This window comes from Hyla sarda, chromosome 1, assembly GCF_029499605.1.
Source record: "Hyla sarda isolate aHylSar1 chromosome 1, aHylSar1.hap1, whole genome shotgun sequence".
NCBI classification, from domain to species: domain Eukaryota; kingdom Metazoa; phylum Chordata; class Amphibia; order Anura; family Hylidae; genus Hyla; species Hyla sarda.
The window spans coordinates 420,349,236-420,367,969 of NC_079189.1; the positions used below are offsets into that span (position 1 = coordinate 420,349,236).

At 46.7% G+C, this 18,734-nt stretch overlaps 1 protein-coding gene across 1 annotated transcript in view; it reads left to right on the forward strand.

Moving 5' to 3' along the window:
- The window catches only part of MYO18B (myosin XVIIIB), a 602,318-nt gene that overhangs the window by 37,657 nt on the left and 545,927 nt on the right, over positions 1-18,734 (forward strand). Inside the window, exon 11 of the mRNA XM_056518071.1 lies at positions 11,805-11,905. Coding sequence (XP_056374046.1) covers positions 11,805-11,905 — 101 coding nt within the window. The remainder of the gene's footprint in view (positions 1-11,804; positions 11,906-18,734) is intronic.

Here is an 18,734-nt window from a genome sequence, read left to right on the forward strand (position 1 = left end):
TCGCTACTTAAATGGGCGCTGTCCTATAGACCTCCACCGATCAGGAGAACGAGTGAGGAGAAGACTGCACCCACAGCGTTCTCTTCCAGCTCTGTGTCAAGTGATCGAGACACACTCTTTACATAAGACTTTAGAGCAGGGGTCTCAAACTCAAATTATCCGGGGGCCACTGGAGGTAGCAGCTGGGTGAGGCTGGGCCGCATGCGCCCATTACATATAATGCCCTCATCATACGCCCCTTATCATCCACCAGCAACACCCTCCACCAGCAGTAGCACCCCCATCATCCACCAGCAACCCCCCCCCCCATTCCCCCTACCCTGTGTGGTAATAGCATGAGCTGACGGATGATGGGGGTGCTACTTCTGGGGGTTCCCCACTAGAGATGAGCGAATCGAATCTGACGAACCCGAATTCGTTACGAATTTCAGGAAAAATTCGATTCTGATCGAATACGAACTTCGCCGCGATTCGATCGCACGAATCGCTTTATTAAACTCCATTTTCCTGCTTTCTAGGCTGTTTTAGACCTAAGATGGCGGCTCCACGTGTCAGTACATGGGGCAAGGCACCATGGGAGGGCGGGAAGCTGGCGCGGGAATCAAGGTAGGCGGGCTGACCCTGAATCACATGTCAGATGCAGCCTATCAGTGTTCACTGACCCCTGTGATGTAACAGCCCCTATAGAATCGGCGGCCATCTTCCCTCTGGTCATTTTCTCTATGCACGAGATAGGGAAAGGAAGTGACTGCACGTCTGTGTGCTGATCGCATACAACGGCATTATACAGCATCCGACCGCTACGAGTAGCGGTGACATCAGCATTAGGGAAAGACACAGGGCACAGTGTTGCTGCAGTTCTGACCGAGAGCGATTCTAGCACAACCTCGTATTCTCCTTACTCCATATTGTTACGCCGAGCGCTCCGGGTCCCCGCTCCTCCCCGGAGCGCTCGCAACATCCTTGCATTTGCAGCGCCCCGGTCAGACCTGCTGACCGGGTTCGCTGCAATACCTCTCTCAGCCGGGATGCGATTCGCGATGCGGGAGGCGCCCGCTCGCGATGCGCATCCCGGCTCCCGTACCTGACTCGCTCTCCGTCGGTCTTGTCCCGCTCCTTAGGGCGCGCGCTCGCCGGGTCTCTGCAATTTAAAGGGCCACTGCGCCACTGATTGGCGCAGCTGGCTTAATTAGTGTGTTCACCTGTGCACTCCCTATTTATACTTCACTTCCCCTGCACTCCCTCGCCGGATCTTGTTGCCATTGTGCCAGTGAAAGCGTTTCCTTGTGTGTTCCTAGCCTGTGTTCCAGACCTCCTGCCGTTGCCCCTGACTACGATCCTTGCTGCCTGCCCTGACCTTCTGCTACGTCCGACCTTGCTCTTGTCTACTCCCTTGTACCGCGCCTATCTTCAGCAGTCAGAGAGGTTGAGCCGTTGCTGGTGGATACGACCTGGTTGCTACCGCCGCTGCAAGACCATCCCGCTTTGCGGCGGGCTCTGGTGAATACCAGTAGCAACTTAGAAGCGGTCCACCAGCACGGTCCACGCCAATCCCTCTCTGGCACAGAGGATCCACCTCCAGCCAGCCGAATCGTGACACATATAGCAGGCATAGAGGTGCTGCATAGCAGTCACCTGCGTCATAGATCTCACAGCTGTTTTACCTGTATGGAGCATCTAATCTCCTCTTTTTTCAGCCCAATTGAGTTTTTTCTGTTGCTCCGCAAATCTGATTCTCACAATTGTGTACAATTTAGGGTTTAATCCCTGTAAAAACAAAAATTTCGGTGGTGCTGCCCAGTTGGGTCCTGCTGCTGTTCAGAAACAAGTCATATTAGTGTGGACTTTAGTGCCTTTTTACAGTTTTTCACCTGTTAATCTGTCTCCGTTCTAAATTCAGTGTTATACCACACGTTATACACCTGCCGGAGTATGAAAGAAAAAATAGTTTTTCCTGCGTAGAAATATGCTTAACAGTGGTCTTATCATTGGAAAGGGCCTACATATAAGCAATTAGCGTACCATATACTACCTTTTTTTCTGTCTCTGTGCTAAATTAAGTGTTATACCACACGCTATACACCTGCCGGTGTATTAAAGAAAAAAAAGTTTTTTCTGCATATAAATACGCTTAACAGTGCCCTCATCATTACAAAGGGTGTACATACAACCAAATAGACTACTATATACTACCTTTTTTTCTGTCTCTGTGCTAAATTCAGCGCTATACCACACATTAGTATACACCTGCTGATGTATTAAAAAAAAAAAGCTTTTTTTTCTGCATAGAAATACGCATACCAGTGTGACCATTCTGTCTAGGGCCTACATACTGTGAAAGGACAGCCGTAAGTAATCGCCTGCTGCTGTTCTAGACAAATACCGTTTAAAGAGTAGTGTGGCGTATTGTAATACCCTCATAAACGCACTAAGTATGTCAGGTAGGGAAGTGCCAGGATGTGCACAGAGAAGGGGCAGAGGCCTACATATGTCAGGCAGAGTTGGCAGCAGACTTGGGGCGAGTGGCAGCAGGAGTCGCAGCAATAGGCCTGAGCTCCCGTTAACACCCAGTGGTCGTGTCGTCGACCCATCTCTCCTCGTCAACTGGTTTGCACACTCATCCCCACCATCACAAGCGACATCTGACAACCCCAGTCAAGAGTCTGTGGGTTCCTCAGACACAACCCTCAGTTGGCATGGCCCGGGAGCAGTCCCCGTAATCCCATTGCCTTTGTCCTATGCTGTTCCCTCTCCCAAAGAAGTATCTCATACTTTGGGTTCAGCTCCACTATTTAGTGAGGACGATGTAATAGAGGACAGTCAGCAGCTAATGGGCAGCCAAGAATGTGAGGAGACATGCGTTGCTTGCTCCACAAGGCAGCCAAGTAGTGATGCGGAGAGTGACGTGGGAGGCGGTGTTGCAATTGTTGAGGGTCCTGAAGCAGACACTGTTGTGGAACCTGAGGAGGACATCAGTGACATGCACACATCTTTTGATGATGATGAAGCCGATCGCAATTGGGAGCCGGGTGCAGAAGCCGGGGCTTCATCATCGTCAGGTGAAGAGATTTGCTCTTTGTCTATGTGGCAGCAAGGCGGTAGCATGGTTGGCAATCAGCGTGGTGGTGGCAGTAATGGAAATTCAGGAGCCAAACCTGCCAGGGAGAGACCACCTGCTTTGCGGCAAGCTACCATTCTGGGAGGTAGTGGGGTTCCTGGAGACGGCGCCAATAGCAGTCAAATAGTGCGGACTGCGGGTGGGAAAATCAGCTACTCTGCGGTGTGGTTGTTCTTCATAAAGAATCTGGAGGACCTTAGCGTAGCCACATGCAAAATCTGTCGGCAGAAAGTGAAGCGTGGCCAGGGTCCCAATCTCAGCACCACGACCCCGCGTCAACACATGATTTTCCACCATAAAGCGGCCTGGGATAACCGTGGCTCCGATGTAGTGGTCCAGCCTGCCCCATCACCCAGTGGCCATCCGCTCCCTCCGTCATCCAGCCAAGGCTCCACCACCTCAGCCAAAGGGAGCATTGTGTCAAACCCTCCTTCTGGCGCTCCTGCTTCTTCCACTTTTAGTCAGCCATTCCGCCAACAATCGATAGGCGAAGCCATGTCCAAGAGACAACAGTATGCACCCACTCATCCAATGTCACAGAAGTTGAATGTGCTCCTGTCCAAGTTGCTGGTGTTGCAGACCCTCCCTTTCCAACTGGTGGACTCTGCAGCTTTCAGGGAATTGATGGCTTGTGCCGAGCCCAGGTGGAGAGTCCCAAGCCGTCATTTCTTTGCGAAGAAGGCAGTACCATCCCTGCATAAGTTTGTACAAGAGAAGGTGGGCCAGTCCTTGAGCTTGTCGGTGTGTTCAAAAGTGCACGGCAGCGCCGACGTGTGGAGCTGTAACTACGGTCAGGGACAATACATGTCTTTTACGGACCACTGGGTAAATGTTGTTCCTACACAGCCACAACAGCAACTTGGACAGGTCACACCGCTTCCTCCTCCACGCTCTCGCTCCCAGGCAGTTGGTCCTTTCACAGTGTGCGCCTCCTCCTCCCCCGTGTCCTCGACCTCCACTGCATGCCCAAATCTCGGTGGCCCTTCATCGTACCATGTGTGTAGGGCACAGCGGTGTCAAGCCATCCTTCACGTGGTTTGCCTTGGCGAACGGAGTCACACAGGGGAGGAACTGCTAAAGTTCATTCGTGAAGAAATCCGAGTATGGCTTACTCCACGAAATCTGGAAATGGGAACCATGGTGACCGACAATGGGAAGAACATTGTGGCCGTGCTGCGACAAGGAAGTGTGAACCATTCGCCCTGCATGGCACACGTGTTGAATCTGGTTGTCAAGAAGTTCATTAAGTCTTCACCCCATTTGCAAGACATCCTGACAATGGCAAGGAAACTGTGCATGCACTTCAGCCACTCGTACACTGCCAAGCACACTTTGCTTGAGCTGCAGCGTCAGAACGGTATCCCACAACATAGTCTCATTTGTGACGTTGCCACACGTTGGAATTCCACCCTCCATATGTTGGACAGACAATACGAACAAAGAAAAGCCATCACCGATTTTTTGATGATCCAAGCAGATAGGAGTACTCCCCTGTGTAACTTCAATGTGAACGAGTGACAGCTCATACGTGACACCTGCCGTTTGCTGAGGCCCTTTGAGGAAGCCACAATTTTTGTTAGTCGCTCGAATTACGCCATGAACGACGTAATTCCACTCCTACATTTACTCAAAAAAATGATTGAAAACATGGCTGGTCACGGCAATGGAGATGTTGCGCCTACATCAGAAGGCTACATGAGTCCTGTGTGGGATGAACAGGAGGAGGAGGAGGATGATGAGGGGCAGAGCGGAGCACAGTTTACGGTGGATGAGATGGCCGGTGTTTCTAGTCATTGGACCGGAGAGGAGGAGCAGGAGCAGCCAGAGGAGCTGGAGGGTTATTACGAGGGAGGCAAGACAGAGGACCCAGACACACCGTGGCAGTATGCAGTGGAGATGGAGGCAGGTAGTCCCAGCGTGTCACTGTCACAAATGGCACAATGCATGCTGAGTTGCTTGCGTAGTGACCCCCGAATTGTCAAAATTCGTCAGCGCAATGACTTCTGGATCTCCACCTTATTAGACTCTCGCTACCGGCCCAGAATGAGGGCCTTTTTTACACCCACTGAGAGGAAGGACAAACTGACTTACTACAGAGAGCTTCTACGTAGTCAGTTGGCCGATGCCTATCGGCCACATGGTCCATCCACTCGCAGATCTGACTCGGGGGGCCCTCTGCGCTCACCTTCCACTGCCACGGCTGGTGGGGAGGGGAGAGGTGGCAGGAGCAGTACTGGCTCAATCAGCAGCAGCCTGAGTCTACAGTCGCTTATGAGTAGCTTCATTCAGCCGCATAGTGAAGCTACTCATCAGCAGCAGGTGGACATGGAGCAGGACCTGAACCAGCAGGTGGTGGCATACCTCAACATGACCGTGCCAACAACCGTTGAAGATCCGCTGGACTTCTGGGCAGCCAAACTCGATTTATGGCTGCAACTAGCGGAGTTTGCCCTGGAAAAGCTGTCCTGCCCGGCCAGTAGTGTGCCATCAGAGCGGGTGTTTAGTGCGGCCGGGGCCATAGTCACCCCAAGGCGAACTCGTCTGTCCACTAAAAATGTGGAGAGACTGACGTTTGTCAACATGAATCAGGGATGGATCAGCCAGGATTTCCAGCCACCAATGACAGATGGGTCTGAGTAGATTGACCATGCTCCTACAACAAATTTTTCTCTATTATGGTTGGTTATGAAACCCTCTGGGGCAGACCTGGGAATTGTACGGCCCGCTTGCCACATACGGCCCTTTGATTGGCTCTGACTGGCCCGCGCTGACTGGGGGACAACTATGCTGCCTAATCTGGGGGACAAGTATGCTGCCTAATCTGGGGGACATTTATGCTGCCTAATCTGGGGGACATCTATGCTGCCTAATCTGGGGGACAACTATGCTCCTAATCTGGGGGACATCTATGCTGCCTAATCTGGGGGAAATGATGTTCCTAATCTGGGGGACATCTATGCTGCCTAATCTGGTTGACAACTATGCTCCTAATCTGGGGGACATCTATGCTGCATAATCTGGGGGACATCTATGCTGCCTAATCTGGGGGACATCTATGCTGCCTAATCTGGGGGACAACTATGCTCCTAATGTGGGGGACATCTATGCTGCCTAATCTGGGGGACAATTATGCTCCTAATCTGGGGGACATCTATGCTGCATAATCTGGGGGACATCTATGCTGCCTAATCTGGGGGACAACTATGCTCCTAATCTGGGGGACATCTATGCTGCCTAATCTGGGAGACAATTATGCTCCTAATCTGGGGGACATCTATGCTGCCTAATCTGGGGGACATCTATGCTGCCTAATCTGGAGGACAACTATGCTCCTAATCTGGGGGACATCTATGCTGCCTAATCTGGGGGACAATTATGCTCCTAATCTGTTGGACATCTATGCTGCCTAATCTGGGGGAAATGATGCTCCTAATCTGGGGGACACCTATGCTGCCTAATCTGGTGGACATCTATGCTCCTAATCTGGGGGACAACAATGCTCCTAATATGGGGTTTAGCAGTAGCTAAATACATGGTTAATGCAAATGTAAACATTGATCTTTAAATATAAGGGGCTATGAAACCCTCTTGGGTACTGCGAATGACTGCTCCAGACTCATTCTGTGTCTTTCACAAACTACTTGCCTCACTGGTGCCTCAGGACTTGGGCCTATAATTTTTTGACGTTTAGCAGTAGCTAAATACATGCTTAATGCAAATGTAAACAATGATCTTTAAATGTAAGGGGTTATGAAACCCTCTTGTGTACTGCGAATGACTGCTACAGACTCATTCTGTGTCTTTCACAAACTACTTGCCTCCCTTGTGCCTCTGGCTTTGGGCCTTAAATTTTTGGATGTTTAGCAGTAGCTAAATACATGCTTAATGCAAATTTCAACAATGATCGTTAAATTCTCGGCGCTCTGCCAGGGCCTTCTCCTACCCCGCCTGGGCCGATCCGAGGACCTCACTAACCAATCCAATCAGTTGTAGCGACGGGCGGTGTGTACAAAGGGCAGGGACTTAATCAACGCCAGTTTATGACCCTCACTTACTGGTAATTCCTCATTTTAAGGGTAAATTATTGCAATCCCAGTTCCCTATCACGAACTGGTTTCAGCGTGTAACACGCACCTGTCCTTGAAAAAAAGAGACACGCTAATCCGTTCAGTGGAGCGCTGGTGCGGCCCAGGACATCTGAGGCCATAACACACCTGTTATTGCTCGATCTCGCAATTGATCGGGCAAGGTAAGGGGTTATTAAAGCCTATTGGGTACTGCTGAGGCCTACTCCTGACTGTTCCTGGTGCAATGTATGGGGTAATTAAGCACTCTTGGGTAGTGTTATTGTTAAATTTACTGATAATTTATATCAATATCAGTAATAAAATTGAATTTTGCAGAATGCTAACCGTTACATTACGGAACGCTTGGTGCGTGTGATTTTTTAATGAAAATTTAAAAAAAAATACGGAGAGGGATTAGCTCTGCTTAATCATTTTTGGCTAAAAAAAAATGCTTTGGTGATCTGATCTTTTTGAAACAGACGCGCTTACACACATATGTATTAATTTTTTCAACCAAATTTCAAACATTGTGTGGTTTATTATTTTTGAGAAGAAAGTCTTTTGGTGGTCCACCGTCCAGCATTATAGAGTCTTCAGAAATGGTGGATATGCACTTGTTTTTACACACAGGTATTTCGTCAGATAATTTAAAAAAAAATTTGCTGTTTTTTGGGGTGGATTGTGAAGCCCGGGTGATGGGTGTGTAGTGTGTACTCGTGCGTCAGTCAACTCCAGTCTGTGTCCGTTAGGCAATATATGGGTTACTGAAGCAGCAGAGGTGGGGCCTTGGTCTTTGAATTTCAATTTTTTTAAAACATTTCACAAATTGTGTGGTTTATTATTTTTGAGAAGAATGTCTTTGGGTGGTCCACCGTCCTGCATTATAGAGTCTTCTATACTGTTGTATATGCACTTGTTTTTACACAAAGGTATTTCGTCAGACAATTTCAAAAAATGTTGCTGTTTTTTGGGGTGGATTGTGAAGCCCGGGTGTGTACTCATGCCTCAGCCAACACCAGGCTGTGTCTTTCAGGCAATCTATGGGTTACTGATGCAGCAGAGGTGGGGCCTGGGTCTAGGAATAAATTTTTTTTTTTTTTAAATTCAAAAATAGTGTGGTTCATTATTTTTGAGAAGAAAGTCTTTGGGTGGTCCACCGTCCTGCCTGATGGAGTCTTCTGAAATGTTGGATATGCGCTTGTTCTTACACAAAGGTATAATTATTATTTTTTTTAATTATACAATTTTGTTGATTTTGGGGCGGATTGTGAAGCCCTGTGTGTACTGGTGCATCAGCCAACTCCAGGCTGTGTCCTTCAGGCAATAAATGGGTTCCTGATGCCACAGAGGTGGGGCCTGGGTCTGGGAATTTAAATTTTTTGGATAGCGGGTGCTACCTATGAGAAATCTTTGTCAAACATATTGTGTTGTTTTTTGGGGGGGATTGTGAAGCCCTGGTGTGTAGTGTACTCGTGCAACAGCCAACTCCACGCTGTGCCATTCAGCCACTATATAGTGTCCTCATGCTGCCAACACCTCCACGCTGTGCCATTCAGCCACTATATGGTGTCCTCATGCTGCCAAAACCTCCACGCTGTGCCATTCAGCCACTACATGGTGTCCTAATGCTGCCAACACCTCCACGCTGTGCCATTCACCCACTATATGGTGTCCTCATGCTGCCAACACCTCCACGCTGTGCCATTCAGCCACTATATGGTGTCCTCATGATGCCAACACCTCCACGCTGTGCCATTCAGCCACTATATGGTGTCCTCATGCTGCCAACACCTCCACGATGTGCCATTCACCCACTATATGGTGTCCTCATGCTGCAAACACCTCCACGCTGTGTCATTCTGCCACTATATGGTGTCCTCATGCTGCCAACACCTCCACACTGTGCCATTCAGCCACTATATGGTGTCCTCATGCTGCCAACACCTCCACGCTATGTCATTCAGTCACTATATGGTCTCCTGACACTGATGCCATGACCAGGCTCTGTCATTGTGCTGCTGTGCGGCAGTGATTCTAAGAGCGATGCTGGTAATCTGCATATTATTCTGAATAACAGTATTATTTCACTACCCCAGCACACTCCATATGCATTTTAGGACACAGCAAAGTGTTCTATACCCCTATAGAGGCTGTATGTAGGCTAGAAATAGCCTTTTTTTTTATATCGATTCGCCGCAAACAAATTCATATTGAAACAAACTTTTTCGGAAAATTCGGCGAATCGGCCAAATCGAATTTTTGAAAAGTTCGCTCATCTCTATTCCCCACATTAGATAGGCAGCAGGTTCCCCACATTTGGTAGGCAGCAGGTTCCCCACATTAGGTAGGCAGCATGTTCCCCACATTAGGTAGGCAGCAGGTTCCACACATTAGGTAGGCAGCAGGTTCCCCACATTAGGTAGTAGCAGGTTCCCCACATTAGGTAGTAGCAGGTTCCCCACATTAGGTAGTAGCAGGTTCCCCACATTAGGTAGTAGCAGGTTCCCCACATTAGGTGGGCAGCAAGTTCCCCACATTAGGTAGGCAGCAGTTTCCCCACATTAGGTAGTAGCAGTTTCCCCACATTAGGTAGAAGCAGGTTCCCCACATTAGGTAGTAGCAGGTTCCCCACATTAAGTAGTAGCAGGTTCCCCACATTAGGTAGCATTTCCGATTACCCCCCTCCCCCCACTTTTTGAAAAGTTCGCTCATCTCTATTCCCCACATTAGATAGGCAGCAGGTTCCCCACATTTGGTAGGCAGCAGGTTCCACACATTAGGTAGGCAGCAGGTTCCCCACATTAGGTAGTAGCAGGTTCCACACATTAGGTAGGCAGCAGGTTCCCCACATTAGGTAGTAGCAGGTTCCCCACATTAGGTAGTAGCAGGTTCCCCACATTAGGTAGTAGCAGGTTCCCCACATTAGGTAATAGCAGGTTCCCCACATTAGGTAGTAGCAGGTTCCCCACATTAGGTAATAGCAGGTTCCCCACATTTGGTAGGCAGCAGGTTCCCCACATTAGGTAGGCAGCATGTTCCCCACATTAGGTAGGCAGCATGTTCCCCACATTAGGTAGGCAGCAGGTTCCACACATTAGGTAGGCAGCAGGTTCCCCACATTAGGTAGTAGCAGGTTCCCCACATTAGGTAGTAGCAGGTTCCCCACATTAGGTAGTAGCAGGTTCCCCACATTAAGTAGTAGCAGGTTCCCCACATTAGGTAGCATTTCCGATTACCCCCCTCCCCCCCGACTCACACACACAGACACACACACATGCACACACACATAGACAGACAGACACACATGCACACACACATAGACAGACAGACACACATGCACACACACACGCAGACAGACAGACACACATGCACACACACATAGACAGACAGACACACACATATGCACACACATAGACAGACACACATGCACACACATAGACAGACACATGCACACACACATAGACAGACACATATGCACACACACATTGACAGACACACACATATGCACACACACATAGACAGACAGACACACATGCACACACACACGCAGACAGACAGACACACATGCACACACACATAGATAGACAGACACACACACATGCACACACATAGACAGACACACATGCACACACATAGACAGACACATGCACACACACATAGACAGACACACATGCACACACACATTGACAGACACACACACATGCACACACACAAAGCCAGACAGACACACACACATAGACAGACAGGCACACACATGCACACACACATAGACAGACAGACACACACACACATGCACACAGACAGACAGACACACACACATAGACAGACAGGCACACACATGCACACACACATAGACAGACAGACACACACACACACATGCACACAGACAGACAGACACACACACACACACACACAGACAGACACTCACACATGCACACACACACATAGACAGACAGATACACATACAAGCACACACACAAACACCCACACATGCACACATAGACAGACAGACACACACACACACAAGCACACATAGACAGACAGACAGACACACACACATAGACAGACAGACAGACACACACACACATGCACACACAGACAGACAGACACACACACACAGACAACCTTACCTGTTCTGCACTGCGCTTCTCCTCTCCGGAGTACTGAAGAAAACTGTGTCTTGAAGCGTTCTGTATCCCGAATAGCTGAGGAAATTGCTGAGTTACTGTGCTGAGTGCTGAGACACTGTGATTGGTTGATGGGGGGGGGGGGGGTGCAGTCTCTGTTCTGCTCAGGACACAGAACTGCTTCAAGACACAGTTTTCTTCACTACATACCTGGCGTGGGCCACAAACTTTCGTTCCGCGGGCCGCAAATGGTCCGCGGGCCGGGAGTTTGAGACCCCTGCTTTAGAGCATGTTTTAATCGTGTTGCTCAAAACTGCAGCATAACAAAATGTGAAAAGAAAAAAAATATAAAAGGGTCTAAACATTTTCCAAATGCATTGTAAATGAAAAATATATAACATTTCTTAGCCCTTGATGTCATTGTTTTGTGTTGCTAGCTAGCCTATCCAGTTTTGCTGCAATGTGTATTAAGCAGATATTGGTATTTTACAGACCATGCTCTTGGAAAGAATTCGGGTGGCCCAACAACCTGAAGGAGAAGGAAACTTCAATGTGTTCTCGCAGTTGTTAACCGGAGCAGATCTGGGTCTCAGGTATGTTACTACCATTGTGTAAATCTGAAATATTAATGTGGAAGTTGTTCAAGAGGGACAGCAGATGGCATTATATTGTCATATTAGTGTATCACTTGTATGCACTTCAGAACAGAATCAACTGCTTTTTCGTTTGGGTTTGGTGGGGAACATCTTATAAGAGTACTGGCCTTACTAAAAAATAGTGAGGTGGTAGAGTATTTTTTCATTAAAATACTGAGATAAATATTCTGCCTCTCTCTTTTTTTTTTTTTATCTGTGTGTCCCATTTCTGAAGTGAATTCTATTTGTACCAATAGTAGTCAGCATTATAAATTAAACCCTTCCCGCTATAGGACTTATGCATACATCCCAGCACCTGACACGTTTGTGCGCTGGGACTTATGCATACGTCCTAGCGATCTCCTGCACGGCCGCGGTCAGCGCAGGAGATCGGCGGTGGGACCCAGCTGTCAATCACAGCCGAGAACCCGCCGCAGCTACCGGGGCTGCGATTGCGTCGGTCCAGGCTGCATTAACCCCATAGATGACGTGATCAATCCTGATCACGGCATCTATAGTGTTGACGGGGGAGTGCGCTCCCCCTGTTCACCAACAGCAGCGCCGCGATACGATCGCAGGTCGCCGTTGATTGCTATTGCAGCAGGAGTTCAGATGATGTCCTCCTGTCTGCCTGCTATGGAAGCCTGTGAGATTCAGCCAGAGGCTGGATCGCACAGCCTGTAGTATCTGCAGCAGATCAGGTTATAATGTGCTCCAGTACAAACGTATTGCAGCATAGTATAACCTATAAAAAGTGAAAAATAGAATAATAAAAGGTTGTTCGTCCCTATTCGTCCATATATTCATGAAATATGGCGAATTCAAATATGGCCCCTGACGCTCATCACTAGTCAGCAGAGAGCACTGTGGTCAGACTGGAAAGAACTACACAACTTCCTCTGCAGCATACAGCACCTGATAAGTACTGAAAGGCTTAAAGGGGTATTCCAGGAATTTTTTTTTTATTTGACTATGCTACAGGGGCTGTAAAGTTAATGTAGTTCATAATATAGTGTCTGTACCTGTGTGTGATGGTTTTCTCACAATTCTTCTGTGATTTTCACCCCACTATTTATTTTTACCAGCATACAAAATGACTGTTGTATCAGATTTTTCCCAGCTTGCAATGCGGCCGAGACCTGACTCACTAGTCAGCTGATGACAGGGAGCCTGTCTGCTTTTATGGGTGGAGGTATCAATCTCTGTCACGATTCGGCTGGCTGGAGGTGGATCCTCTGTGCCAGAGAGGGATTGGCGTGGACCGTGCTGGTGGACCGGTTCTAAGTTGCTACTGGTATTCACAAGAGCCCGCCGCAAAGCGGGATGGTCTTGCAGCTGCGGTAGCAACCAGGTCGTATCCACCAGCAATGGCTCAACCTCTCTGACTGCTGAAGATAGGCGCGGTACAAGGGAGTAGACAAGAGCAAGGTCGGACGTAGCAGAAGGTCAGGGCAGGCAGCAAGGATCGTAGTCAGGGGCAACGGCAGGAGGTCTGGAACACAGGCTAGGAACACACAAGGAAACGCTTTCACTGGCACAATGGCAACAAGATCCGGCGAGGGAGTGCAGGGGAAGTGAAGTATAAATAGGGAGTGCACAGGTGAACACACTAATTAAGCCAGCTGCGCCAATCAGTGGCGCAGTGGCCCTTTAAATTGCAGAGACCCGGCGCGCGCGCGCCCTAAGGAGCGGGGCCGCGCGCGCCGGGACAAGACCGACGGAGAGCGAGTCAGGTACGGGAGCCGGGATGCGCATCGCGAGCGGGCGCCTCCCGCATCGCGAATCGCATCCCGCCTGAGAGAGGTATTGCAGCGCACCCGGTCAGCAGGTCTGACCGGGGCGCTGCAAATGCGAGGATGTTGCGAGCGCTCCGGGGAGGAGCGGGGACCCGGAGCGCTCGGCGTAACAATCTCCATCTAATGCAACAGCTGTATAGACACCCTGATTGAAAACCACACTGATTTGAATGGATGCAGCTAATTTATGTTTCAATGGGTGGGGTGGCTGATGTGTGGGAGGGAGGAAAATGGAATTTTGGGATTTGTAGTCAAAAAAAGAAAAGTCAAACAGGAAATACTAGTTCACAAACAGCTAGCCACAGTATTATGGGGATCTCGCAACATAGCCATTTAACTCCAAGACAAGCGCAGATCCTTCCTAAGCATGTCCATTACTGCCTGCCAGGTACATACTAAAATCACCTTATGCTGGATAACATCTTTAAGATTTTTAAATAGAAGTAATTTACAAATCTCTTTAAATTTCTGGCACCATTTGAATTTAAAACATGTTTTGCTAGAGTACACCTTTAAATGAATTACATTTAGTGGTTACATTATAGTAGACATTGTCATTACTTACTTTGAATCCAAGCTTTCCTTCTCATGATACATCCTATAAGAACATGTAATATAACTATTCTGATACCTCAATCACTTATATAATAAGAGATTCAATGCAGAATTAGGTGATCATCATCACTGATAGTATTCACAATATCGGGCATACTAAATGAGCCGAATACTTCTATGTTTCTATGGATTCTATTTGCATGGAATAAATTGTTTAGATTCCATTTCTGGTTTGCCAAGTTCCTGTTCTCACCACTAGGTGGAGAAAACAATCCAGAGAAAGCCTATGACCGAGAATGATGTAAAATGCTTTCTGTTACATTTCTTGTGTTTGTATGGGGCAATGGAAACACTTTTCACGCATTTCATGGACACAAGTTGTGTGTCTTACAACTGAAAAGCTCATAGCTATTGCCTAAATGCCGACCCGGTGCCTTTTTTTATATAGATTCCCTATGTGCATGTTTGCCAGTTCTGTTTTCGTCTGATGCCATCTCTGGGATGCATCGTGCGGCAAAATGTGTTACTTCTTCATAAATACATAATGAATTGAGGTAGCAGCCAAGAGGATTTTGTTTACATTGCTCCATCGCCAACTCTATGATCACATAAGTGGGTCCCACTGAGCTCGCTTAGGGACCTGTGTCGGAAAGTATCTAGTGCCTGGTTAACCATGCAATAACTTCCACATTTTCGTATTGCACTTGATAAAACCGAGGATGGTCTTGCTTTTTTTTGGAGCCAGCAGCAGCTTCTTTGGTTGGCATTGATGGACCCCTAGAGATTTATTTTTTAGAAAAAGCTTCTAGCCATCGGTTATCGGCTTCATGTTATATTGACATTGCCTGTAAAGGATTTGATACATGGTTCAGCCGATGGGATTTTTACAGCTTGGGAATAGTCTGATTAATGTCCCGTGTCAAGACAAAGTCTAATGGTAATAAGGAGGAGGCTGGCGCATAGTAAATTGGTAAACAGAAAGTCTCCTTGTCCTTAGCGGTGACATTGCACGTTTAACACAAGGCTCACTTACTTCTGCCGCTCTTTAGTGATGGAATGTGTAATAGACCATACTATGCCGTAGTGGCTGAATAAAAAACTCATGAATCAAAGCTTAAGGCCCATCAAATGCGAAATAGATAATAGAATTGTGAAACACTAAAAGGCGCTGGAACTCATTGAGTTGTACTGTAGCTTCACTTTACTTCACCTGGGACAGACTACGAATTCACAGCCCTAACCCTCTATCAGCTTGTTGGCCTACACGGATATGTCTTCCTAGGCCCCCAACTCATATTAATTATAAAATACATTAATTGCATGTTGTATATAAAGAACAGTCCTGTTTAATGATAAAGAAATGATACTTCTTGCTTAGTAGATATCATAGTTTAAAGAATTGATCTAAAGAACATATACAGTGGATATAAAAAAAAATTACATTTTAGAGCAGTGATCTCCAAACTATGGACCTCTAGAAGATGCATAAATACAACTCGCAGCATGTCCGTGCCTTTGGCTGTTAGGGCATGCTGTGAGTTGTAGTTTTGCTACATCTTGAAAGTCCACAGTTTGGAGACCACTGTTTTTTGAATGTCATCCAAGGCTCAGACATGACTGTATTCCTCTCATGCTTTAACCTGCATCTATTCTTAAAATCAACTGGTACCAGAAAATTAAACAGATTTGAAAATAACTTCTATTTAAAAATCTTCATCCTTCCAGTACTTATCAGCTGCTGTATACTACAGAGGAAGTTCATTTATTTTTGAATTTATTTTCTGTCTGACCACAGTGCTCTCTGCTGACATCTCTGTCCATGTCAGGAACTGTCCAGAGCAGGAGCAAATTCCCATAGCAAACCTCTCCTGCTCTGGACAGTTCCTGACATGGACAGAGGTTTCAGCAGAGATGGTCAGACATTAACCCCTTAACGACCACGGATGTAAATGTACATCCTGGTTTGGCGGGACTTCCCGCACCAGGACGTACATTTACGCCCTGTGTATGACCGCGAGCATCGGAGCGGTGCTCGCGTCATACACGGCAGGTTCCGGCGGATGTCCACCATTAACCCTGCAGATGCCGTGATCTGTACAGATCACGGCATCTGCGGCAGTGCGGTACTTTGAATGGATGATCAGATCGCCTGCAGCGCTGCCGCGGCAATCCGATCATACAGCATGGCGGCCGGAGGTCCCCTCACCTGGCTCCGGCCATCTCCCGGCGTCTCCTGCTCTGGTCTGAGATCGAGCAGACCAGAGCAGGAGATAGCCGATAATACTGATCAGTGCTATGTCCTATGCATAACACTGAACAGTATTAGCAATAAAAATATAGATAGTCCCCTATGGACATAAAAAGTGTAAAAAAAGAAGTTAAAAATATAAAAATAAAAAGTGAAAAAAGTGAAAAATCCCCTCCCCCAATAAAAATAAAAATAGTCAGTTTTTCCCATTTTACCCCTAATAAGCGTAATTTTTTTTATAAACATAATTGGTATCACCGTGTGCATAAATGTCTGAAATATCAAAATATAATGTTAATAATCCCGTACGGTGAACAGCGTAAACGTTAAAAATAAAAAATAAAAAGTCCAAAAATGCAGCTTTTTTGTCACATTTTATAAAAAAAAAATGATCTAAAAGTTTTATATATGCAAATGTGGTGTTGATAAAAGTTCCGATGACAGCGCAAAAAATTAGCCTTCATACCACCCTATATACAGAAAAAGGAAAAAGTTATAGGTGGTCAAAATAGGGCGATTTTAGATTACTGATTTTGTACAAAAAGTTTCAGATTTTTTTTAAGCGGTACAAAAATATAAAAGTATCTAGCCATGGGTATCATTTTAATTGTATTGACCCACAGAATAAAGAACACATGTCATTTTTACCGTAAATTGTACAGTGTGAAAACGAAACCCTCCAAAATGTGCAAAATTGTGGTTTTCATTTAAATTTCCTCCCTAAAAATTTTTTTTGGGGGTTCGCCGTACATTTTATGGTAAAATCAGAGGTTTCATTACAAAGTACAATTGGTCACGCAAAAAACAAGCCCTTATATGGGTCTGTAGATGGAAATATGAAAGAGTTACGGATTTTAGAATGTAAGGAGGAAAAAACGAAAATGCAAAAACAAAATTGGCCAGGTCCTTAAGGGGAAAATGGGCTTGGTCCTTAAGGGGTTAAATAAATTTAAAAAGAAAAGAACTTCCTCTGAAGCATACAGCAAGATTTTTAAATAGAAGTAATTTACAAATCTGTCTAACTTTCTGGCAACTGTTGGTTTAAAAACAATTGTTTTCCACTGGAGTACCCCTTTAAATGATTGTCAGATTGGCTCTTGACTTCCCATACAATATCACCAGTGCATAAACGTTGATATTCATACAATGAGAGATGATGAATTCTAAGCGCAAAAGATTGTCAGTCTGCTTCTACCTTTGTGCTGAGGTAAACACGCCTCAACATGGAGGAATTCTGAAGAAGTATTGTTCAGTAGAGTAAATGGAATCATATATAATAAACACATATGAAGGCAGTAATATTCGTTGCATTATGTTAGGGTGCTTTCACACCACGTTTTGTACTTACGGTTCCCGAATACGGCTGGGAGAAGGGGGCGGGGCTTAATAGCGGCGCCCGCACTCAGCCGTATTCGGGAACCGTATTTAATGCATGTCTATGAGCCGACCGGAGTGAACCGCAGCCTCCGGTCGGCTGCGTTTTCGGCCGTATGCGGCTTCCCGACTGTAGGCAAAAACGCGGTTGACCACGTTTTTGCCTGGGGTCGGCTAATAGACATGCATTAAATACGGTTCCCGAATACGGCTGAGTGGGGGCGCCGCGATTAAGCCCTGCCCTCCTCCTCCCAGCCGTATTCGGGAACCGTAAGTACAAAACGTGGTGTGAAAGCACCCTTATATTAGTTTGGTGAGTGCAAACATGGAAACAAAGCTTATAGGAGTACACCAGTGGAAAAAAATGCTTAACAGATTAACAGTTGAAAAGATTTCTAAATTCTATTCAAAAAACATATCAGCTGCTGCATGTTCCAGAGAATGTTGTGTCTTCCCAGTTTCACCACAGTGCTCTCTGCTGCCCCCTCTGTCCATGTCAGGAACTGTCCAGAGCAGAAGAGGTTTGATATGGGGATTTGCTTCTACTCTGAACAGTTCCCAATATGGAGGTGTCAGCAGAGAGCACTGTGGTCAGACTGGAAAGAACTACACAACTTAGTCTGAAGCATACAGCAGCTAAGTACTGGAAGGATTAAGATTTATAAATAGAAGTAATTTACAAATCTCAGAAACAGGGGTGTCGGCAGAGAGCACTGTCAGACTGGAAAAAAACTACTTAAAGGGGTACTCCGGTGGAAATTTTTTTAAAAAAATCAACTGGTGCCAGAAAGTTAAACAGATTTGTAAATGACTT